The sequence below is a fragment of the Sander vitreus genome, chromosome 5, assembly GCF_031162955.1.
Source record: "Sander vitreus isolate 19-12246 chromosome 5, sanVit1, whole genome shotgun sequence".
NCBI classification, from domain to species: domain Eukaryota; kingdom Metazoa; phylum Chordata; class Actinopteri; order Perciformes; family Percidae; genus Sander; species Sander vitreus.
The window spans coordinates 17355423-17381782 of NC_135859.1; the positions used below are offsets into that span (position 1 = coordinate 17355423).

General features: G+C 39.4%; 1 protein-coding gene across 1 annotated transcript; it reads right to left on the reverse strand.

Annotated features, from left to right (window-relative positions):
• Positions 1-485: 485 nt before the first annotated feature.
• Positions 486-6887, reverse strand: LOC144518239 (eosinophil peroxidase-like). The gene is made up of 13 exons (XM_078250752.1): positions 6784-6887; positions 6586-6654; positions 6207-6294; positions 5875-6050; positions 5653-5785; positions 5202-5331; positions 4812-5018; positions 4333-4684; positions 4066-4226; positions 3665-3923; positions 1598-1768; positions 1230-1467; positions 486-1053 (listed from the first exon to the last, which is right to left on the reverse strand). The coding sequence occupies exons 2-13, from the start codon at positions 6650-6652 to the stop codon at positions 843-845; spliced, it is 2193 nt and encodes a 730-aa protein (XP_078106878.1). The 5' UTR covers positions 6653-6654; positions 6784-6887; the 3' UTR covers positions 486-842.
• Positions 6888-26360: the final 19473 nt, after the last annotated feature.

Sequence of the window (26360 nt, forward strand, 5' to 3'; positions counted from 1 at the left end):
TCAGATAATACCAAACCTATGAGGAACTATGAGGTGGGAAAGCTGCTTTTTATACATAAAATGGTGTTTAAATGCAGTACTTTGAGATATTGGTTGGCTAAAGTTATTATCAACTATACCTAATTTTCATTCATATTTGGTGAAAGGTAACCAAATTAAACTGCTAACACATTTGGAGTTCACCTAAGCAAAATGGCATACTTTCAAGTATAAAGTATATCATAAATTATGCTCATTTTCTCATGATTTAAAGTTTCAAGATAATGCAGATTAAACGTGTAAGAGCTTAAACTGTGACACACAGCAAAATCAAATACTTATATTTTTATATTATGGTCCAATGTTGCTCAGTTGACCAGAGATCTTGGAAATATTGTTATAAAAATGAAATACAGAGTCATAGTTATTTGATGTAACAAGTAACACTCATTTAAATGTGATGTAAATTGTCAAGTCTTAAGACAAACAAGACTATATTCCACATATTTCTTTTTTGAAAAAGACATGCCTTGTGATGCACAGACATATTTGGAGAGTTCACTTTCATTTATGAGTCATTAAAATGACATTTTAAAGACAGAAACAAATCAAATTAAAAGGAACTAAGAAAATATCACATTTCAAATGAAAGCTAAAGCACTCATAGCAATCACAATTAATTCCAGCAGTTAAAGAAATGTGACGTGAAAATTGCCCTCTCATTATTAAAAATGTAGGTAAAGGAAAAGTATTTCATTACACACAACAAAGCAAGCAGGTCAGCAGGAACATGAAGAAAGGTCACATAAAAATCAGATGCTCTGAGATGTAGCTGTCTTCAGTCAGACCGCTGCAGTGAGGACCTACACAATACTCTCCTTCCATGGACTGAGGTCAAAGGCAGGGATTTTATTACATTTAGTGTAACCGGACTTTGGCCGGGCCTGATACTGGAAGGGCTTCTCTGGTACATCAGTGATACCAGTGTTGTCACAGATGATGCGGGCCAGTGATACGTCCTTCAGGGACTTTCTCTGGGCCTTAGTGAAGACTCCCTCGATCTCCCACCAAAGTCTGAAATTGAAAGTTTGTTCATCTTTAAATGTGTGGCAAGCACAGCAATTTCCACATCTTCAGTACATGTCAGTCAATAGTGCAATGTTAGTGTTCATTTGAATGTAAAAGTGAATGTAAAGGTGCAGTTAACACAAATATCTCCAAATCTTTAGAATGTCAGTTATGTCACATACCGGTCTCCCTGGCGGACTCTCTGGAACTGAGTGGAAATCAAGCATGCAAACAAGGGTCCTACTCTTCCTCCTGGGACAAACGGCTCAGCTACTCCTCCCAGCCACACATCGATGTTGTCAGGTGTTCCGTAGAGATCCAGCAGTTTCTTGGCCAGATTGGTGTTTTTAAGCACATTTGCCAGCTCGTTCTGATTTTGTGGCTGTGACAGCCCACAGAACCCACGCCATTTGTTGTAGCCTAAAAAGGGACACGGGGTAAAAAGGTAGCCATGTTTAAGATGATGAATGATCTGCAAAGGCTCAGATGCAGACGAAATTCTAATGAGACAAAACAGAAAAGAAATAGAAAGACTAAATGAGTGTAATACCAGGTAATCCATGGTCTCTGCCTCTCTGCATGTTGAGGGAAGCCAGATCCATCGCCAACTTAGCGAAAAATTTAAACAGCCTGTCCCTCAGCTCATCAGTCATCATGTGATTCTGCGTGTTCAGCTTGGCCTGACGACCCACCAGGCCCCTGATGATTGGGTCCAAACCACCTGAAGAACACAAGAGATAGGAACATTTTAAGTTGAAGTTACTGTTGCTGATCCCACTGAGAATCATGTCGTCTAAAGTGAGTCTTCAACGTTTTTTATAACTGAGAGAGACTGATCAGGGACGCCCTACTACAGGGGTGTGTCAAACTAAATTTCACTATAAGGGTCACACTGGAAAATGAAACTCACAACTCAAGGGCCAGACATGTATAGTTTATTGACATGCTTTTATTAAAGCGTAACTCTCGCCAAAATGCAACCTAGGGTCTTTTTGTGAACTTTTGTTTTAAAGCATATTTAGGACAGAATCGCCACTTTTAAGATTTACCGTATTTTCGTTTTTCGGTCAAATGGCCTTTTGAATGGGCGTGCTAGGGGCACTTTTATGCTAGCCTCAAAATAGCTATTTTTAAAACACTAAGAAGGCTCGAAACAACATGAAACTTTGCTTGAAGTATCGCCAGGGGCTCTACACCTTAACAAAAGCATTGACAACATTGTTTGTGTACCCAGAGTTTACTAAAAGAGAGGTTTTGAGCAACTCACGTTAGCAGTTGTTGTTTACACTATCTGCCATTTTCCCAGTCAAAAATAGGCGATCTCCGAATGCGAATGAACGGACTCCATAGGAGGAAATGTCATTCATATGAGGCTCCTTTTTCAACTACAAGGTCAATATTGTGTTTCACTAACGACAAAACAACGAATTATCCGTGCATTTCTATGGAACTAAGCTTTTGGAGCTTTCATCTTTATTCTCCTCCCTCGACTATTTTTGACTGGCTCGATGGACGGCGACCGGAAGAACAACAGCTACCATGAGTTGCTCAAAACCTCTCTTTTTAGTAAACTCTGTGTACACAAACAATGTTCTCAATGCTTTCGTTAAGGTGTAGAGACCCTGGTGATACTTCGAGCAAAGTTTCATGTTGTGTCAAGCCTTTTTAGTGTTTTAAAAATAGCTATTTTGAGGCTAGCAAAAAAGTGCCCCTAGCACTCCCATTCAAAAGGCCATTTGACCGAAAAACGAAAATACGGTAAATCTTAAAAGTGGCAATTCCGTCCTAAATATGCTTTTAAACGAAAGTTTGACTCGGGTACATTCACAAAAAGACCCTAGGCTGCATTTTGGCGAGAGTTACGCTTTAATCGAAAGTAAAATATTTTTGACTGTATTATTGCATGTCTCATATAGCCTTCTTACATACAAGTTGAAAAGAAATTTCAGCAAAAAAGTTAATTAGCCATTATAGAATTTAGCAAATCAAGCAAAACAATGATTTCTGATTACAATTTTAAAGTAGTCTGCCACACAGCCGACAATCATGTTTCACAGCCTAAATATGCAAACGCTCTGGTTCTGTGGGAATTTCTGAATTTCAAAGTCAGCGATTCTGCAAAATTCTGCTTTGAGTGTCGTGTAATTGCAGTTTGAAAACAGTTTCCTGTCTTTTTAATTAATCTTTGAACCTAAATTGATATGCAAGCTGGATAAAAATTTGCGAGGAGCCGGAGTTTGACACATGTGCCCTACTACGTTTATTGTATAAAATGAAGTTGCATATTTAACTGGGACTACAATAACGTGTGGGCGACCTAAAGCCTTTATACATACTTTTTTAGCGCATAGAATACTAAGCTATTAAAATGATCATTTTTGGCATTTTTATAAATCATGTTTTAATGTTAAATGGATGGCTACTTTAGTGGCTACCTTACCTATAGGCTAGTAATTCTATCATCAATGTATTTTTTTCTCAATGACCTGTGATTGGCCAAAGTCTTCCATCACAGGCTAGATTTTCTAAAGCCTATAAAAACATACATACAACTAATTGATTTTCCATTAAGGTACTAAGGTAGGTAAGTATAACAAGTTCAAGATCTTGGCTATACCTTCAAAGATGACCCTCCACGGTGCGAAGAAGGATTTGTGCAGCAATGGGCTGGGGTATTTAGGGTGTTCCTGGTATTGCTCATTAAGGCGAAAAACGAATGGCTGAATCATCAGGTGAGCAAATCGGTAGGCAGCGGTAGCGAACACATTGGAGATGCTAGGATCCACATTTTTATTATATCCAGGGTAGGTGGAGAGCTGCTTGGCAAGAATGTCTGGACCAACAATGTGAAGTAAGTAGTCTCTGAAAGTGATAACCTGAAAGACAGAGAAGACACTGAGTTATTGTTTTAAACCATTGATTATAACATTATTATTCATTATTGAATTAAACCATGTGAGAACATAACATCCAATCATCAATGCAACATTTCTGGAAGCCATGCAGCTAAGCTCTAACCTGCATATATCCTCCCATGATCTTGCGTGCTTCCTGGTAGAGTCTCTCTCCGTCCCACTGAGGATTGAGATTGGCCAGAGCACGTGCCAGACGGTTGTGCTCACGCACAAACAGCGTGTGCAAAGAGGTCAGAGCAATGTTCTCATTGGTGCGTACGTCACCTTAAAAGTCAGATAAAATCAGGAAAAAAGTTCTGTCAGCCCTGTACGATGATTGGAATGAATCTAACACTTTGAACGTCTGTACATTCATTTTGCTGCCACTCACCACCCACAAAGCAGGGCACCTCCTGTGCATTTGTGGTATTAGTAATGCGGGCCCGGGTAGCACATACGTTGGTCGTCGAGCTGTCGAAGGGCAGGAGCTCTTTGCCGTTGTCAGTGAACTGTGTGTTGACCCTCAACAGACCCTTATCTGAGGTGAGGTCGCGTAGGAAGCGAGCTTTGATATCCTCTTCACCGTACACCTGACCCGCATCAATGTAAGCTGTGAGAGAGTTTATCTGCTGACGGACATTGCTTGCACCAAAGATGTAGCCTGTGTTTCCAGAACCACAAGCTGGTGCTGAGCGGAAGAAGGGGATGCACTGCTCCCCAAAGCGGGGGTCGTTGCTGGGAAACTGTTTAGATGACAAAAAGCAATTAGCATCTAGCATATATATATATATATATGTATATATATGTGTGTGTGTGTGTGTGTGTGTGTGTTTGTTTTACATTTTTTCTTGTGTAATGTATGACACTGACCTGAATGGGAAAGCAGGGCTCTGTGCGTTCACAGCCCTGGTTACAGTCAATACCATTACTGAATGAGCGGATGGCAGGAGACTGAGGAGTAAGGCTAAGGTCGTGGTCAGTCCACTGGGCAAAGAATGTCACCAGAAGAGTGTAGATTGGATCGCTCTCTACATCAGCGTTTGCTGTGCTCAGAATTCTATTGGACACTGCCCTTACCTGTGGACAGGATGTAGACAATGAGCATCTTGGTGAAAGTGGCACAAGCTAATAGGTTAAGCATTAATGCAGATGTGATTAAATGTTACTGTTATATACTTTATTCTTTACTATTGTCTTTTTCCATCTCATCAGAGGATATATATATATATATATATATATATAGTATATAGTATATATTACCAAAGGAAGAAGAAAATTGTTGACTTTTCGCTCAGGGTCCCAGCCTTTAGGCAGAGAGATTGTATCCTGGTACTCAGCAGGGAGCCAGCGGGCCAAAGGTGTGTTGGAGGATCCTAAGCGGCTGTTTTGTCTAGGCAAGAAAAAAATAAATCCTTTATTATACTTTCTTTTTGTCTCACATGAAGTGATACAGTACCATGCACAATATGTACTGTAATTGACAATTCAACAACAAAGAATGTTAGCAATCCAACGGTCACTAACATTTCTAACACCTTTATTTCTGAAATGAAAGAAAGAAAAAGACAGAGAACCAGGAGGAACATCTTTGGCAAAATTCAGTTCGGCCCCAGGTTAAAAAACATTAAACAGTCAATTAGCTGTGGACATAATTGTCAGTTGTTATTTTTATGGTCCACCCATCAATCTGGCTATTTGGTAGTTGCCTCACTTGTTGTTGCAGTTGCTGCTTCCAGTGCGAAACTTGTCCAAATTGGGAGTTGTCCTACATGAAGGGATACGGACTTGGGCAGAGCAGCCTGTCAGACCAGCAATGACCTTCAAATCATCGTCAGAGATCAGATCTAATTACCAGAAACAAAGAATAGACATATTTACTGTGACTTGAAGCCCCCTGTATGGAAAACTAAAAGAACATATTTTAGATACACACCTGTGGCATTTATGGAGCGTTTTTCACGTCTTTCCAAAGATCTCTTGATCAGTTTAACAGCATTATCCATATAGTCAGCAGCACGCACAGCAGTACGGGTTGGCCCAACAGGCTGCTTCATCAACCTCAGGATGTCTGAAGGATTCGCTGTATTCCTCCTCACACGATCAAGGCTCCTGTATGGAGAGGTCAGATTTATGAGCACTGAGATGTATTGCTTCTGGTGGCGCACAACTTGCAGTTTGAATGTATTTCATAAACACTCATGTTCTGCCATTTGTTTTTCTATCACTGCAGAACTTGTGTAGCAGTTCAGCAGGTTTTACACTCACACTCTTCTGGAGTACTCATAAGCTGAATCCACTGTTGCCTTGGCTTCAAGCACAGCCTTTTCAATGACACTCCTGCTCAAACGTTGTTCTGAAGGCACAAAACATCTTTCAGTTAGTCTGGTCTCTGATTAAGTTGTCTTTATTTTTTTGTTCTATGTTTATATTGATGTTATATTCAATGGATTTCTAAAGTTATGATGCAGGTTTCTTTCAAGTGTAAAATGTCAATTCAGTGATTATAATATACTATATGCACATATTCCTATACAGTATTTAGTTTTTATCTAAATGTCAAAACTAATTGTAATAGGAGACTGTTTAATATAAATTCAGAACGACTTTCATTTATTTATATTTGATATACAGTAGAGGTACTCACCGGCATTCACATGGTTTTGCAAACACAGGAAAAGACCTGCAGATAGCAGGCACAAAACCCACTTCATCTCTGAAAAAGACAAACATAGTCCTGATATATACACAGTGATCAACTGGGTAACATACCAGAGGGCATGGTTGCCTGAATGTGAACTACAATTAACCACAAAGTTAAAAAGTTAGACAAGAGGATTAATACCTGTGATGTCTTGGAAGTCCCACGTTGAACCTTCAGCTGCAGTCAGGAGTCAGTGACTTTTAGAACAATTAGTTGTCAGTATATATAGTATTTTTGGAGGAAGAGGAACTCCCTACCTCTTTGATCATATTGATGAGCATGTAGTTTAGCAGGAAATAAAAAAACCTGTCTTGCAACCAACATGCTGGTAATCAAATTGGTTCAATTATTTACATTTTTCCTCCTAGACAAGCCAACAGCTTGTAAATGTATATTGAATTATTGAAGAGTTGGTGAAGGATTTTGGGGCATCTATCATGTTATCTATAACAAATTATGTGTAAAATCAGATAATGGTCAGCTGGTTTTTGCAAATATCAGAAAGTTCAGCGTGAAAAGTCTCTTGATCTTTGAGCATCTCTGAACCACGCACTTTTCCAGTCAGTCACGGAGACAAAAACAAGTTCCTAAACTGAAGCCAAAAAACACAAAAGCCTCCCATGATTTATTTGATAATTTAAAAGCAAATTTGATTTTTAACTAATTGCATTTCTATTGTAAATTCTAATACAGCTTTGTGAATTATTGTATTTAATTCAGCATTTGTCTCCCATTGTTTTACGGTTTACATTTCCACTTTCATGTTGAATCCTCCTGATGTGGCTGATCTCTGTTTTGGTGTACCTATGAGCTCTTTATTTGTGCCTTAAGGGACATTTAAAGGCCCAGTGTGTAACATGTTTAGTTGTTATCATTATCAAAATCTGTGTTGCCCGTTCACAAACTTTTTCCTTTTTCATGAATATTTACTACCACCATCAATTCCAAGTATTCCTTTTGGTTTGAAATTTTACATTTGCATTCACATGAACTGGGATAGACGCTCCATATTCATGCGCCATCTTGAAATACGTTAGCCTGTAAGGGACATACAGGACATACTGCTCCGCCTTTCGTGTTTTCACTGTCACATGATAAACTGACAGGTGCTGCTAATGCTGCTAATGGGTATCGTAGCTTCCCGGCCCCGGCAAGTTTGAAGAAGGAAACATTGAGCACCACACGTATTCAAAATCCAAATTTCAGGAACAGGAGTCTTCTTCTTCGCCCAGAAAAAGAGAAAGGAGATTGAAAAGAGCAAAAGACCGGCTTTTTGAAGCATGAAGGCTACCGTAGCTGTAATACGTACTTTGAACTGCGTGGTGCGAGAGAGTTAATTGCGATATATGATCTCAACGCTAGATGGGAGAAATTCCTACACATTGGACCTTTAAAGCAGCATATTTTTTATATATATTTTTTGCCACTGCATGACATTAAAATAAAATGTTGAACTATTTATTTATAGCTTTCACTGCACTGTAACCTTTATTTTACTTATTATAACTTCATTTTACTCTTTTTACAGTTTTTTCCAATTGCTAAAACACAATTTTGCAAACTAGTGTGGTTTTATCAAAATACTCAACACAATTTACAAAACCACACACCCAAACTGCAAAATACCTCATATATCCTGCAAAATGAATCACTGCAACCAAAACAACATATAGCATTATCAAAATCAAACTTTTGCACCACATGGCACACACTTCATTCATATTACCAGACTTTTGTCTAACCAACTACACACTGTTGGGCATAATGAAAAGCACTCTCATCTTTAGTATGCTTTGCCATAATATTAAAATAGTTAAAATTGTAGAAAATTTGTGTTGCTGCTGGCATCCCGCTACATTAGTATTTATCAGAACCAATGTGCAGAGCTGCAGCTAAATTAGAAAGATATTTAAAATAATAATAGTACATACAGTTTATGAACATAATATTGTGTGTGTATATATATATATATATATATATATATATATACACACACAATTACTTGGAAGGTATCCAATATTAAATGTAAATAAACAAACACATAAATGGTGATCTACAGTAACTGCATCCTTAGACCCAACCACATAATGTCACGTGTGTGTGTGTGTGTGTGTGTGTGTGTGTGTGTGTGTGTGTGTGTGTGTGTGTGTGTGTGTGTGTGTGTGTGTGTGTGTGTATGTGTGGAATGCATAAGGAAGGAACAATTTGGTTAATGGTAATCATTGTTTGCTCACTTACGGGAAAGATGGGAGTGTCTCAACGTAATTACTGTCCTCTCTATTGTTGGTATCTTTGTTTGGGCACAGGCTGACTGAAAGCAGTATGTGGGTTTTTCCAAAAGAATAAACATATTAATAAGTTCATACAAATTTGTCAAACGTTCCCAGATCATTCAACAACAGGCTTATAAAAAGAAGATATCAATAAGTAACTATGATAACACTTCCCATATTCCAAAATACAGTCATATTCTAAAAAGGACCTCAATATCTAACAGAAAAATATTTTCATTTCCTTAAAAGTACCTAACCTTTCTTATGTCAAGGAAGTACGGTAACAATGGTACATTTTGTCCATGTAAATGGTCTATACAGGAGTGGAGAGAGATTATAGAGGGCCTCTTCTGTCACTTAGGAATGCGGTGTGATATGTGTGTATATGTGTTTGTTGTGTTAAGGTTGTCTAAGCTACTGGATCCTAAAATTTCCTTCGGGCTGAATAAAGTATCTACCTATCTATCTATCTATCTAAATATTTGCAGATACACACACATGCTGTTGAAACATTTCTGTTTTTATTTTTAACCAAACAAGTCAGTGCAACATATGCACAGCAGATATATTTACATAAGACTGAACAGAAATATGCTCACGACAAACAGTAAACTGAAAAAGAAAATTGCAGAAAAAATATATAGAAAAAAAAGAGGTGCTCACATGTGGTCTTTTTATAGTGCTTACTTCCTGATTGAAGTGGTAACAATTAACCATTGAGGTGTTTGGCCAGGTGGCGCATATGTTGGCCAATTAACTCATGTAGTGTCATTTTGAATGGCAGTGTTTTGAAATGGCAAACATGTGACTTTATGTCAGATTGTTGTGTGTTATGCAGAGAACTGTGTTCAGTGCATTTAAAAAGTGCCATTTCGAATTGCAAAATGTGTGTAAAGCAGAACATGTTTAGACTTTCGGAGACTTGAGAAGAGGTTTTGTTCTCTGTGTGTCAGTTTAAATAATTGTGCTATGCATGTCATTTTAGTGTGTTAGCAATTGGAAAAAACTATAAATCCAATATATGCATTTTATCTTATCTTGGGTTTCATTTGTATCTTGTCCTAATGGCTTTTCATGTAAAGCACTTTGAACTTCTATGTTGGTGTGTGTGTGTGTGTGTGTGTGTGTGTGTGTGTGTGTGTGTGTGTGTGTGTGTGTGTGTGTGTGTGTGTGTGTGTGTGTGTGTGTGTGTGGTGTGTGTGTGTGGTGTGTGGTGTGTGTGTGGAATGCATAAGGAAGGGGTAATCATAAAATAATCTTGATCGTCTACTCACTTATAGGTAAAATGGGAATGTCGTTTGTTCAGTTTCAGTTACCGTACTCAACGTAATTACTGTCCTCTCTATTGTTGGTATCTTTGTTTGGACACAGGCTGACTGAAAGCAGTATGTGGGTTTTTCCAAAAGAATAAACATTAATAAGGTTATACAAATTTGTCAAACGTTCCCAGATCATTCAACAACAGGCTTATAAAAAGAAGATATCAATAAGTAACTATCATAACACTTCCCATCTTCCAAAATACAGTCATATTCTAAAAAGGACCTCAATATCCCACAGTTGACACATGTATTGTAATACAGTATGTAATCACAACACAACTCCGCAAGTATATCATTTTCTATTACTTTTATCTATTTTCTGATTTTCTGAATTACTAGATTCAATTTTAAACTCTTTTGGGTCTTCTTGAGTATTAACTGCAAGGCATTCTTAATATTAATGACATGCAAACCATAGACAAAAAGAAGCTCCAAGCTTACCAAAAAAAAAGTAAAATAATTTTGTTCATATTTTTCAACCACTGTGCTACATTGCACTGCATGCTTCACAACATGCTGCTGGTAACAAAAGTGGCTCTTCAAAGTAAACATATATCCTGTATCAGACAAACTTCCATTTAAAATAACAAGAAAGTTAATTTAATTTCTTTAAAAGTACCTAACCTATCTTATTTTAAGGAAGTACAGTAACAGTGGGGAATGTACTAGGTGTCTTTTTCAGGAAATGGACTAGACAGGAGGGGCGTGAATCACAATAAGCATGAAGAAATCTAAAATGCCAAACTGGAAAAGCCACATGGTAGTTCACCACAATTGTTCATTTATATTGCACATCCATCGACTTACTTACACCTCACTACGTGCCGGCATTTGTAATGCCCACTTATTCTGCACTTTATGTAGCATATTGTATTCTGTATTCTTGTACTGTATTGAATGTGAAACCATTTGTTGTCTTGTACGCCTATGCTTTTCTTGGCCAGGTCACCATCGGCCTACCTGGTTAAATAAAGGTTAAATAAAATAAATAAAAATAATTGCCAGGTGTGCATCTAGTTCAGTCCGATGATGGATATGAAAGAATGTAGTGACAAATTTTATCTTTGAACAGTGTTTGAAGTGTCTGCTTTTATTTTCATCTTAAAGAATGTTTCCTGGAGACTCCCATGAGTAACAATTATGGCTCATATTATAGTTTTTCTCAATTGTTACACATAAATACTGGTACTTGAAACACAATGACCACAACATGTAACTCATGTACCAACCGCCTGAACCAATTCTGCTAAACTACAAGCACAATTCCTGCTTTACACTGAAATTGCAGTTCTAAAACACACTTTTTTCAAAACACTACACACAATTCTCTGCATTTGGCACAATTTTCATGAAGAAAATCTCTTGTTTTCACAAGGAACACACTGCCATTCAAATTCTAAAGTTAGATTGCCCTACTATGCACACTGACTCATCACATGGGCAAAAACCATGAAAGGGCAACAGGTGAGCTTCTGTTTTGGCGCAATGGATGCCAACATTGGAACAGAGGCAGAGGCAGAGCCAGAGCCGGAGGAGTGAGAGTAAGAGGAGGAGGACGAGGAAGGCCAAGGACCGTAATCTCTGATGAGATCCGAGCCACTTTGGTTGACAATGTGGTCAACCATGGTCTAACAATGAGGGAGGCTGAGCAAAGAGTACAGCCAAATTTGAGCAGGTACACTGTAGCATCCATCATCCGGACTTTCCGAAATGAGAATAGGTAAGAAATCTACTCTCTAAAATTGCAGTACTGCATATCAAAACAGTACTCAATGAGTACGGTAGTACAATATTGCCTGTGGACTGTTCTGTAGGATTGTAAAAATAAAGTATGTTTCAAGTATTTAGGAAATGTATTCCTACTTTGTATTCCTACTCAGTATTTACAGTATTTTACTATTTGTTTGGCAGAACTGAAAGATTACCAACACATGGTGGTCGGAAACATCGTCTGTCTCCTGAACAGGAAACTGAAATCATAAACATGGTCCTACAAAATAACGCCATAACATTACAGCAAATACAAAGAAAAATAATAGAAAACAATGAGATATTTCAAAATATTGATAGGGTAAGCTTATCAACACTGGACCGTGTCTTGCGCAGAAATAATCTGAGGATGAAGCAGGTCTACAGGGTGCCATTTGAACGCAATTCAGAAAGAGTCAAAGAATTACGATATAACTATGTGCAAGTGAGTCCTATACAATCCCACAATTGATGCATACTCTCAACACTATCAATTATACATATTTCAGTATTGTAATCATAATGATTGTGCTTCACAATAGTGACCACTCCATGTCTATTTCTGAAATTGTCATCGGTGTTTCAGAGAGTCCTTGAGCTACTGTAAGTACACACCGCCGCCAACTTGAGCTTCTAAAGATACTGGAAGTCATTCATTTTCAATGGAAGCTGGCTTCTCTCAGCTGCAAGGAGCGTCAAATCTGTTGGCATCGCGTTTTGGGCGTTTTGAGCGACCAGAGCGTCAATCAGAAAGTTGAAAGTAGGTCAACTTTATGGTAATGAGCTATGACGCGGTTCAGCGGCAAGCAGCGGCGACCAATTGGAATATAGACGTCCGCTGGCTGATTCCAGAGAAACATACGATGTAAACTTTCGTTCCTACCAAAACATTAGTTCCGAGAAAAAGGAGGGAAAGCTCATCATCGCCATTGCTGGGTTCCCTATCATTTATGATATTTGCGTATAGGGACCAGTTAACGTTACCTGCCGGTCACATCGTCTCTAAACAGTCCGCTCACGGTGAAGTCCTGCACGGATCAACAGCTGGCGGCTGCTCGCTCTGCCTGCATTCTGCTGCTGTTCAGCGGCTAACGAGCGAGTTAACTGCTAACAGACACCGCTGCGACCAACAACCAATACAAATCCTGTCATTATATATGTAATTTATAAAAGGTTTCTAGTGTCAATGTATTCACCGTGCAGTGGCTGCTTGTGCTTTTTCCATGATCGAACATAGAATGCTACTATGTCAGAGCGGCCAAAGCGTCAAACAGCTTCCCCGTACTTTTTGACAAGCGTCCTTGACAGGGCGGCCAGAGCTTCTTTGCAGCTCAAGTTGGCGGCGGTGTGTACGTATAGCTAGAGGTGGCTGCAGTAGAGCACCAGTTCATCTTCATTGATGAGGTTGGATTCAATCTCACAAAGACGAAAGAGGGGAAGGAATATCATCGGCCAGCGTGCTATTGTTGAAGTCTCTGGCCAGCGCGGAGGGAACCTCACAATGTGTGCAGCGATTACAGACCACGGCGTCATCCGTCACCCTGCTACCCTTGGCCCCTACAACACTGCCCATCTGATCACAATCCTGGACACCCTACACAACACACTCATTCCACCAGATCAGATAGACGGCCCAGAGCAGCTCAGGTACGTTGTCATTTGGGACAACGTAAGTTTCCACCGGGCTGCTCTGGTTCGTAACTGGTTCACTGCCCACCCTGTTATGGTTGTGTATGTTTCTGTTTCCTGTTTTATTTTGGTAGTCTGGTTTTCTGTCTTGTCTTGTCTTGTTTTACTTCCTGTCTTTTGGTTTTCCCGCCTTTGTGATTGTCTTTCATCTGTTTCCCAGCCCTTGTGTCACCTGCCCCTTGTTAACCCTTGTTTACTTGTGTATTTAGTCTCTGTGTTTCCTTTGTCTGTGGTCAGGTCAATTGTACTGTGTATGGTATTCCATGTGAGAGTGTGTGTCGTCTACCCCATTGGTCTCTGTGTTCCTGGTATTTTGTTATTCCTGTTTTTGGGATTCTGCCTGTCCCTGTTTTGGGGATTCTGCCTGCTGTTTTCAGGACACCTTTTGTTTGGTATGGACTTTTGTATATCTGTGATTTATTGATTAAATCCTCTAGCAACACTACTCTTGCCTGCTGTCTCTGCATTTGGGTCCGCCACATTCTCTGAAACTATGACAGAGTGACCTGACCACAGACAAAGGAAACACAGAGACTAAATGCACAAGTAAATGAGGGTTAACAAGGGGCAGGTGACACAAAGGCTGGGAAACAGTTGAAAGACAATCACAAAGATGGGAAAACGAAAAGACAGGAAGTAAAACGAGACAAGACAGAGAACCAGACTACCAAAATAAAACAGGAAACTGAAACATGCACAACCATAACACACCCACGCTTTTTAGATGTTTATCTCCCTCCATAGTCACCATTCCTCAATCCTATTGAGACATTTTTTGGAAAGTGTATGACTGAAATCCACAAACCCCTTCTCCAAGCTATGGAAGACGCATGTGGAGATATAGCAGTTGATGCTTTTCATGGCTTGATTTGCCATGCTAGGTGATATTTCCCCTGCTGCTTGGCCAGGGAAAATATTGCTTGTGATGTGGATGAGGTGCTGTGGCCAGACCGAAACAGAAGAGAGGATTCAGCATAGGTTTTTTTTATTTATTTTTTTTATTTACTGTATACAATAAATTCGTTTGTATGTAGACCACTGTATGTGCAACTTTGTGTTGGTTGGGATGTACACTGTGTACATTGTTTTTGTGGGAAAAATAAAATATATTTGTTACAGTGTATTTATGTGCTCTGTGTATAAAAACAATATTCTCAAATATTTTACAACATACGTATGTATGTACTGTCTGTAGTAAGTGTAACACTGAACAAAAGGCCGAAGTTATTATGATAAATGGAGAAGAAGTGTTTTCAGCATAGTGATTTACATTGAGCACATCTGTGTTCAACTGGTTCTTATAAATATCTATTCATATGATGGTTTGTGTGTCATTTGAAAACAAAATACCATTTTGAGAAGAAATAACATTGTTTTGAATGTAAAGTTTCATTTTGCAGGAGAATTGAGGGGTTTTGCCCATTGTGTTTTTTTTTTTTTATTTGTGTGTAGAGTTCTGAGAGTATGAGGCATGCTTTCAGAAAATGTGTAAACAATCGAGAAAAACTAACGTTTATACAGAAGTGGCAGCGCCCTCTAGTAGCATCCCATTCTTTTCCTCCACAGGCGCAAAGCAGAAAGTAAGGTGACAAAGTTAGTTTAGGAATGAATAAGAAGTAGCAGTGATCAGTTTTTGTTTCATGTGATCAACAGGGAGGACTCGGTGTTGGAACTGTCTGCTTATTCATTACTCATGCAGCTGTAAAAATGCTGTATGGTTTTGTGAATTGATCTCCAAGATTAACTCAGAGATTATATTTATTTTTCATAAATATTGGAATTGGAATGTGTTATCTCAGGCAAGACATATTCAATATTTTGTATTATTGAAACACCCCAGAGGTTTCTAAAGACAAGAACGAATCACAATAGTCTTTCTTGTTGTATTTGTTTTGTGGCATAAGGAAGCAAAGCTGTATCAGTTACCAGGATGCAGCATTATTTCACAATATCATCCAAAGTATACAACATGCAGAACTATTATTGGAAAATGTCCTTTCCAATATTATCATATACATTTCCATTATTTATAAAGACCCTTCCTTCTCTGAAAGCCAGAGGTAAGAGCTTCCCTTGCATGCACTGTGAAACGGATCTTCTCATTCCTTTACTTTTGCCTCCAGTCTTGCATTGTCTCTTTCCTCATCCTTCTGGTGCCATTTTTTCATGAATCACTAATGGTTGCATCAGTCAGGTTTGAGCTGAAGGTCAAAAAGGTTAATTACCACAGACTATAGACAATTCAATTTTCGTGGTAATTTTCAAGAAATTATCTTAATGATACTGCAAAAACTATTACAGAAGCAAATAGATTTCCTTATTGTAACATGAATCATAATTATTTTTTCAAAGAACCAATCTGCACTAGAGAGGCTGTTTCTGCACAGCTCCAAGTTGGGTGTCGTCTATACCAACACAAACAGAGAGACAGATTGTTAAATATGGTGATGATGATTGAAACTGGTCATTTAAATATTATTTTGTCACATTCATATCTGCTTTCAGAGAAGCTGATTAAATGCATTTGTGTCTGATGGGTCTGACAGGTCTGCAGTTAGTTGCCACCCGTTTCGCAAGAGCTGTAGTAATTTTTTGGGATTTGGTTTCATCCACAGGTTGGCAAGTAGCACTCTCCAAAATAGTGCTTTGCCTGAGTGGGTAGCATGCTAGCGGCTAGCATCAACATTAACTGTACTACTATGCTTAGCTCGTAGGTGGTGATGAAATAACTGTGTTGAAGATCCCATGGCATGGTGCTCTTTGGATGCTTTTATATAGACCTTAGTGGTCCCCTAATACTGTATCTGAAGTCTCTTTTATATAGACCTTAGTGGCCACTTTGCTCGTTTGAAAGCCATGATGGCTCTCTCTCATGGTTGGGCCAAATTCTCTGGGCAGGCAAAGCAGAGAAAGGGGAGGTAACCTTGCTCCTCATGACGTCATAACGAGCAGATTCCAGATCGGCCCATCTGAGCTTTCATTTTCTCAAAGGCAGAGCAGGATACCCAGGGCTCGGTTTACACCTATCGCCATTTCTAGCCACTGGGGGACCATAGGCAGGCTGGGGGAATGTTATTAATGTTAAAAAACCTCATAAAGTGAAATTTTCATGCCTTGGGACCTTTAACGTTTATCAGGCTGATTGATGATCCATTAAGCATTAACTTATTTGCTCAAAGTGACTTGATAATTTCTTAATAGTGAGCAAAATGGATTCTACAGCCTGCATTAATTCATGTATTAGTTGTACATTAGGCTTACTTAACAATGTGTTTGTACCCTTATTATGTTAGCCTACCCCAAATGTTTGCACTGTCAGATCTGTCAGAGAACAAAAACATGTGTGAACATGTTTCACTAATTTAAGAATACCTATTTGAAATGTCTGATAATGAGATTGTTGATTATAAAGACATTCTGCAATTACTTGATTTAATTAAAAACTGAGCTGTAAATTTGGACAAAGATGCGTAATTTTGCGTCATCTTTTACAAAAGGAATCAGGACATCGCTTAAACCCTGTGTCAGTCTCAATAAATCAACGCTTATAATCTTCCTCAGGAGCATTTAGACTTTAGAAAGTGAAACTTCCATTCATTTGCTACTTGTTTCAGATTGAGTTAGCTTTTGTTTCAGTAGCTACAGATACACTGGTGTTTGTGTGAACAATAATGTGCACTCATCTGCATGGTAAATGACTGGCTGCACACTATAGAGGGTTTTCACGGCGTGTCATCAGACGCGTCATCAGACCCGAAGTCGCCATGTTGGAGGTACTCCGCATCACAACAAAGCACAGGCACTGAAGTAGATCCCGAACGGCGTCAAGGAAAATGGTTAATTATTGCCATGTTTTAGGTTGTACCAATAGGTCAGACCGAGAAAAACATTTGGAATATTATCGACTTCCAAAAGTTATTAAAAACCAGGGAGAGGAATGTCAGAAGTTATCAGAGGAAAGGAGGTGCTTGTGGTTGGCAAAGCTCAACCAGGATCTACGAGGGAAAACTCTTTCTTGTTCGGTTTTTGAAATAAAAAAAAAAAACTTGAGAGTCACTTGGCTACACCTTGAGTATCACAATGATATCATACAGTTAAGGTTAGGTTGATTAAAGACGTTATTGCATTACTTACTTTGGCCTTCACAACACAATGGTCGTTAATGACTTGGTACTGCGTCTCCCTCACCCATTCACACACCATCTGGTTATAAACCTCCAAACTTTTGTAGGATTTAAGGCAGGGGTGTCAAACTCAGTTTCCCTAAGGGCCACATTGGAAAATGAGAATCACATCAAGGGCCAGACATGTAGAGTTTATTGACATGCTTTTATTTAAGAGAAAAAGTCAAATATTTTGAGAATATTACTGCATGTCTCATATACTGTAGTCTTCTCACTTACATTTTGGGCCTCATAAGGCCCCAAAAAAGTTCAGTGACAAATACGTTGAAAAAAGCGCCAAAAAAGTTGGAAAAAGTGCCAAAAACATCGTAAAAATCGGCAAACACTTCAAAAAAAAGTGGAAAAACATTGAGTAAAGTGCCAAAAACGTTAAAACAAAGTGCCTAAAGCATTGAAAAAAAGAGCATAGACTGCCGGAAAAGGCGTCAAAAATGTCGAAAAAAGCAAAACAAAAACTACATGGGCCGAAATTTATTGTGAACCTAAAATGAAATGCGGGCCGGATCATAACCTGTGAGGGGCCAGATTTGGCCCTCGGGCCTTGAGTTTGACACATGTGATTTAAGGTCTTCCGCTGTGTATGGGCTCGGCGAGAAAACCAGGTAGTTGACTATATTAGGATATGCAACTGAAGGAAGAATCACCGGGTCGCCATGGATCCAAAAAGAGGGAGCCAACTTGTAGGGATCTGCACCGCCAGTAAACTGTAATTTCTCAAAATATCGTGCCTTTTTTGGTGGTCCAAGTCCTTCCATGCCTTTGCATCTTGGACGCGTTTTGATGAGCTTTTCTGTTGTTTAGACATAAAGTATTAAAGTATCCAAAGTGCACAATACTCCATTACTCCATTCAGTTGTTTACACCAAGTGCCTCCAACATGGCCGTGCATCCAGGTTACCACCCAGAACATGACCTCGGTGAAAACCCTCTATAGGCATTTGTTACACTGTCACTAAACTGTGTTTCAAACCAAAAAGCCTTACAGTTAAAAACAGCCCAGTCAAGTCCAGCAGGTTGAAGCAATCATAATTATCGATAATAACAGAGACACCATAGAACATAATGCAGTGCAACAAGTAGATCTTTGGAAAGTATGATGTCACTGAGAATTTAATAGAGGTCACATTTGTCACACAAGTGTTTGATTGCATAATATTTCACAGCTGACTGCATCTGTATCTTTTCTGTTTCATAACATTATATTTAGCCTACTTGCTGTCGCAACAACCCAATCTTAATCACTGAATTAATTACTTTTTTTTAAAGAGGGATTTATCAAGTCTATGTTCTAAGCCTCACCTATGGTCATAAGCTTTGGGTAGTGCCCAAAAATATGACGGTAGAGCGGCCGGAAACAAGGTGAGAAGCTCAGACATCTGAAGGGAGCTTGGATTAAAGCCGCTGTGCAGCATTGCCCAGGCAACATGATATCATGATTTTGCGTAAACATACACGCCCACTTTCTGTACGTTATCTGTACGCATTTTCAGCGCCGTATACAGCAGACGGGTTGGGTTTAGGAAAAGAAGAACAGGGTTGGATTTAGTAAAAGAAGAAAGCGACGGTTGAGTTTAGGAAACGTGACACGCAGGACACAAAGGAAATGTGACACGTGACACACAATCCCCGGTCTCCTGAGTGAAAGTCCTGTGTTTGACCCATCCACCACCCCGACCAACTTCCCTACGTGGATTTTCACCCTTTCATACTACTCGCTACAGCGTAAATTCACACGCAATCGCAAGGTAATGTAAGTCAATGGAGGCCAAACGGCGTTGATAAACACGCTAAAAAGTGAGTATGCGTCTTGATAACACACCAATAATGGCATACGAATTGGCGTGTCATACATTCAACACTTCATAAGATCAGTCTGCAGTTAGTTGCCACCCATTTCGCAAGAGCTGTAGTAATTTTTTGGGATTTGGTTTCATCCACAGGTTAGCAAGTAGCACTCTCCAAAATACTGCTTTGCCTGAGTGGGTAGCATGCTAGCGGCTAGCATCAACATTAACTGTGCTTCTATGCTTAGCTCGTAGGTGGTAGCTCAAGCTTGACGTGCTTCGGTGATATTTTAACACAATATCACAATGTGCATATGGCTTTTGAGTTGTCTACGAGACGTCTGGGAGTTTTTGAAAATAAAAAGCACCATTCAGGATTTCATTGCTGCTGTCTTTCTCCATCATGCCTGCAGCCTGCAGCCATAGACAGTATATAAGCCTGCAGCAGCAGGATGTGTTACGAGGAAGTGGCAGCTTGATAATAAGTAACGGTGCTGCAAAGGGTAAAAATAGTAGCCTGTGAAGTGTAAAATAAATTAATAAATGCCGGCATGCGATTAAAAAAAATGAATCGCATCACGTCGGCCCTTAATCGCATCGCGATTAACGCGTTAACGCTGACAGCCCTAGTTCCAATATATTGTCACCTTTGTCTTTTATGGTGTTTTTCAATTATATGGTAACTGCTCGACTCGCCTCGACTCTACTCGCCTCTACTCACCTCACTGTGCGTCCGTTTTCCATTGCAGATTTTAGTACCGCCTCAGCTTGGCTGATCGTCAAAGCGGCGCCGCAGTAAACTGCCGTGACCTAACGCGACACACACACAGAACGTGGAAGGTGTGTTGTTGCCACAGCCAGAATACACATTTTGTTTCAAATGAAGCTGGAGGCAGCAAAAAAAACCACAGCTGGCTAAACTATTTAAAAATGGCGGGTTGGTTCAGGACACCCCCCTCTGTCGCTTTCACGTCACCTTTTGGTATCGGCTCATCTCACTTGGAACCTCGACTGAGGTGGTACTAAAACAAGTACCTGTTAGCAGGTACCAGGTACTTTTTTTCGTAATGGAAAACCAAAAAAGGCGAGTAGAGTCGAGGCGAGCAGGTACCACGTAATGGAAAAGCGCCATTATATGGAGTTGAATGAAATGCAAGTTCTGCAAGTTCAACGACCTCAATGAAGCTGTTCTTCTGAAGCACTACTGCCTGTATCACAGAGGAGCAGACTGGCCTTGCATCCACACGGACTGCTTGTGCACTTTTAGAACATTTGGTGCATTGAAATCTAACCTTATAAGATTACACAGGACTGTCCCAAGGCAAGAGAACTCTTTTCTTGTCTTCTGTTGACACAAAATAGAGTGTGAAGAAGGCTCTGTCACTTTTGGATGACACATGATAAACCCACCCAGGTCACAAAGCACCCAGACAATTTATTTGCAGTCACACTTTTATACATATCATTCAGTAGACACTGTTGGAAAAACACCACATTTTTATTTATTCATTTAAGTAATTGCTATTTCACAACAAACTGTTACTTAACCATTATTTTGAACTCTCACTCTTCTCCAGTCCCTGGCTCTGAACCAGAGCTGAGGCAAAGTGCTGCTTCATATAGGGCCTACAGCAGTCACATTCAGGTGTGCCGATGGTGGGAGATACCATAGCTGGGTCATAGGTGAGGGTAGATTTTCTAGTTGAAAATGTGTGTAAGTTTTTGTGTTTTCTAAAGTTAGTTGAGGGGAAAATGGTTTGTTCAAGAGTCTGTTATTAGTATGGTAGAAATTAGCAGTGAAATTCTAAATGTCTAAATGGTAACATAATTGAGAGATAATTGAAGCAATTAAGAGTGGTATAGTGGGAAGGGCTTAACATAATAAGCCTCTGGCCACCTAAGCATGGGGTTCAGTCTGAGGGTGGCTACAATCCAGACAGGTGATGTGAAACTTTGAGAAACTTTGCTAGTGAAAACCTTGTGTAAAAATATGTTTTTTTTGTTTCTTATGTTTTTGCTGTGGACGTCCTGCGTTTGTTTAACCACTTTTTTGTAAATAAACACACATTTTGCAGCTCAAGCCATTGAGCCATTTTGTTATTTTTTTTGTTCGGATTCCCAACGCTTTGTTTAACAGAGAGCATTTTAATACATATAGCATTTGCTATATATATATATATATTGTATGCTTATGTAAATGTTAGAAAAGTTCAACTCTTTGGCCTAATTGGGTCAGTCATGGGTCACCTAATGAGTCTCAGCAGTTCTCAGTTGCTTGTTTAAAGCATTTTATATAAACTTAGCACAAAAAGTATGGACATTTGTGTTTGGTAGATTATTTCTCTGTGGTAACAATGCTTTTTCCCTTTCAAATGGTGCCTCATTTGTAAGGAACATGCATTTGTGGGATGAGCAGCAGTGCTGAGTATGTGGGTTGCGCCCATCTACTAAACACAAATGTCCTTACTTTTTGTGCTAGGTTTATGTTAAACATGTTAAATAAAAAAAAACTTTGAATCCATACATTATGGTATGATTATTTACATATGCAAGTTATTTGTCCTTACCTTAACTGTTGATGAGTTTCTACTACTAAAGTTAAGATAGGAAAGGTTTTAAACTTATCTCAATTTATTGTTATGAGTTACTGCAACTTTGACTTAACATAAGTATGGTTATAAAAGTTAACTTATTGTTATGAGTTAAAGGGATATTTCACCGTTGGAAAGACGGATATACCTTTAAATTGGGTCACTTATGTAGTAGAAATGTGAAAAAAGTATAGAAATTGGTGCCTTCTAGGCCAAGATAAGCCAGAAAATGTGTTTTTGGCTCATATGGATGAAAGACACCAAATCCCAGAATGCACTTGCTTCGCTGCTTTAGACTCCACTCCCAAACTACGCCTACCGTTTACAGACAGACAGTGAGGCAGCATTCAACTCAAATGTGTGTATTTCAACCATATACACGAAACAACGTTTCTCCGTGGCTCAAGTGGTGTTACACATTTAAAATATATAAAAACGACATTATATAAAACGACATACTACATTTAGCTAGTGCACACACATATGCTCCATAAAGTTCAGCTAACGCATACTAGCATTAGCGCTTGGTGGACTGTAAACACGATTATAAACACAGTCGTAAATTTGCATGGAATGTAGAATGGTCGGCATTTAATAGTCACAAACTCCACCAGCAGTTAGCATTTAGTTGGATACAAGCAGCTAATTTCTGCACAAGTCCGTGTTAACACAGCCCACCTCCACTCATACCCAGCGACAGAAACAGGCTGGATAGTCCGGTACACTGTTGTTTCCACAACAACAAAAACACAGCAGTCTCTGAACTCGCATTAGGAGTTTCGTTGAAGTTGGATGTAGTCCAGTTTGTTGTCTAATGAGCGGACACTTGCAAGCAGGATTGATGGAACAGGTGGCCGGCTAGCATTAGCTTTCCACCTAGCTAGGTTATACTCCAGCCCCCATTCGCGTTTCACCGCTGAGGATGTCCCCCCGTGATCGCCCGCTCCGGCCGCTGCTCGCTCTGGCCACCGCTGCTGCTCGCTCCGGCCGCCACATCTGCTGCTGCTCGCTCTGGCCGCCGCTGCTGCCCGCTCCGGCCCGCTCCGGCCACCGCTGCTGCCCGCTCCGGCCACCGCTGCTGCCCGCTGGTCAAACTAACCTGTACGGCGGGCCGCAGCAACCTCTTATTTCTGAACATTCATCTCTTCCCCACCCCCCGGGAGCTGGTGGTCTACGAAATTTCCTGGAAGATTTTTTTTATCCCACTCCGCCACAGATTCCGTCTGTCTGATAGTCCGGTACACTGTTGTTCAGCCATGTTTCCACAACAACAAAAATTTCTCGGGAATACTCGGGGAAAGCCAACAGTCCAACCCCCTATGGGCAGGTTGGAAACATGCAGAAGTAGCTCCTACTACTGGCTGTAGTCCATAGCCTCTGGGCAAAAATGCCTCTTATGACGCAAAATGATGATTTTTGCATCATAAGAGGCTTTTTTCCAGACCCACAATACAGAGATCTCTCGTTTCAGGGGGACATGAGGGAGGGAAGCACGGTCATTCAAAAATACTACCGGGTTTCTACTGATACAAAGCTTAATGCTAAATCGATGAAGTATCCCTTTAATGCAACTTGGAGTTAAGTTAATAAAAATTCAAATTAAAAGCGGCACCAACTCAAAAGCCAATCTTAAAAAGTTAAGTTGTTTTTCAAAACTTAAAATTTTGCAGAAGTTTGTTGCCTTAAAATTTTAAGTTGTGCCAACTTTTTATTTTTTTTATTTTTTTTACAGTATATATTTCCTCTGCTCTGCTGCCATCTATTGGTCCCTTCAGAAGCTTTCATTAGTTGTTATTTTCAATATGAGTTATGGACTGTATTTCAATAAAAGAACTACAAAGCAATTCAGGCATATTCCTCTTTATTTAGAGAATACAATCTATGGTTTAGACACCCGGTATTGGCCTTACCAAAATCCAGATATGTGCAGCAAGGAGTCAAACACCCAAGTAAGGCTAAATCTCAGTCTTAATATACAAATCCCCAGATACAATATTTTCATCTGCATTGTTATTTTTTAAAGAAAGATTTATTGTCATACAGTTTGACAATATTACATATATTCACAGACTTAAGGTCAGTTTTTCCACTTGTAGTCTATTTTACACTGCAGTGAAAATCTGTGGTTTAGAGATTTACACATAGCCTTTAAATTGAGGATTACCAAGTTATCTTTTGTTTGTTTGCTTGTTGAAATGACTTACTCACAGCGCCTGCACATTACACCTGCCACTGTGATTGGGTGATCCCTGATGCGTCCAAAGCAACACTGATGTGAACCTGTCAAGTGGATCAAAGTAGAATTATTTTCTTTTATTGAAAAACAAGTGCAATAACGGAAAAAATACCAGTGGTTCAGGGTTAAAAAATAATATTAAAAAGGAAGGATTAAGAAGTTCAGACAATATAAAATTTGCATATACAGTTGTGTTCAAAATAATAGCAGTCCAACATCACTAACCTCACAAATCAATTTTTTTGGTAGAAGTGATATTTCTACATGGCAAATAATTTACTAGTAAGTGTTGTAGAGTCATAGAAAACCAACAGACCCAACAGTCATGACATGCATGCTGCTCATTCTGTGTAATTGAATCTGTAATTGAAAGGGGCATGTTCAAAATAATAGCAGTGTTTTGTTCAATTAGTGAGGTGATTGATTCTGTGAAGAAACAGGTGTCAACTATGGCCCATATTTAAGGAAGGAAGGAAGCAAATGTTGTGCATGCTGGTTATAGTGCATTTCACAATAAAATACTTAGCAAAATGGTTCGTTCCAGAAATTGCTCTGAGGAACAGCGGACTTTGATTAAAAAGCTGATTGGAGAGGGGAAAACATATAAAGAAGTGCAGAAAATTATAGGCTGCTCAGCCAAAATGATTTCAAATGCCTTGAAATGGCATCCAAAGCCTGAACGACGTGGGAAAAAAACAGTCAACTACCATTCAAATGGATCGAAGAATAGCCAAAATGGCAAAGGCTCAACAAATGATCAGCTCCAGGAAAATCAAAGACTTAAAGTCACCTATGAGTACTGTTACAATCAGAAGAAGGCTATGTGAAGCAAAGCTATCAGCTAGAAGCCCCCGCAAAGTCCCATTGCTGAAAAAAAGACATGTACTGAATGGGTTGAAATTTGCCAAAGGTGGCCAAAGGAGAAATGGTGCAACATTCTGTGGACTGATGAGAGCAGAATTGTTCTTTTTGGGTCTAGGGGCCGCAGACAGTTTGTCCGACGACCCCCATGCACTGAATTCAAGCCACAGTACACTGTGAACACAGTAAAGCATGGTGGTGCAAAAATCATGTTATGGTGTATGTTATACTGTGGTGTTGGGCCTATTTATCGCATACCAGGGATCATGGATCAGTTTCAATACATCAAAATACTTGAAGAGGTCATGTTGCCTTATGCTGAAGAGGAAATACCTTTGAAAACAAGACAATGACCCAAAACACACCAGTAAGTGAGCAAAGTCTTGGTTCCAGATGAACAAGATTGATGTTATGGAGTGGCCAGCCCAATCCCCAGACCTCAATCCCATAGAAAACTTGTGGGGTGACATCAAAAATGCTGTTTCTGAGGCAAAACTCAGTAATGCAGAGGAATTGTGGAATGTAGTTCAATTGTCCTGGGCTGGAATACCTGTTCACAGGTGGCAGAAGTTGGTCGACTCCATGCAACACAGATGTGAAGCAGTTCTCAGAAATAATGGTTATGCAACTAAATATTAGTGCAGTGATTCAAAGTAAAGCAAACCTAACATTCCTTTTTCTTCGCTTTCTGTGAAGGTATAACACAAACTTGATCAGTTTTGGTCATGTTTTGATTTGGAATTGAATGTGTAGTGTTCCCAATGCATTGATATTATGGAATTAAAAGCTATTCTAAGGATTTTGAGCATTATTCACTTTTTTAACACATTGCTATGATTCTGAACACAACTGTTAAGGGGCTGTAGAGTGCTGAGTTTGTATGTATTGTGTCATTTTATGTTTAAATTAAGGCTATAGAATATTTTTGTAAATGTGAAATTTTGCTAAAATAGTAAAACGGTAACACTTATACTAGGGTACAAATCATATTTGGAGATACAATAAAACCAAAATCATCTAGCAGGTACC

Coding starts and splice junctions, on each gene's coding strand:
- LOC144518239 (XM_078250752.1), bottom strand. CDS start 6,652: ATGAAGTGGGTTTTGTGCCTGCTATCTGCAGGTCTTTTCCTGTGTTTG. Junction 5,786..5,874: donor ACGCTCCATAAATGCCACAG/GTGTGTATCTAA, acceptor TCTGGTAATTAG/ATCTGATCTCTGACGATGAT. Junction 3,924..4,065: donor TCATGGGAGGATATATGCAG/GTTAGAGCTTAG, acceptor TCTGTCTTTCAG/GTTATCACTTTCAGAGACTA.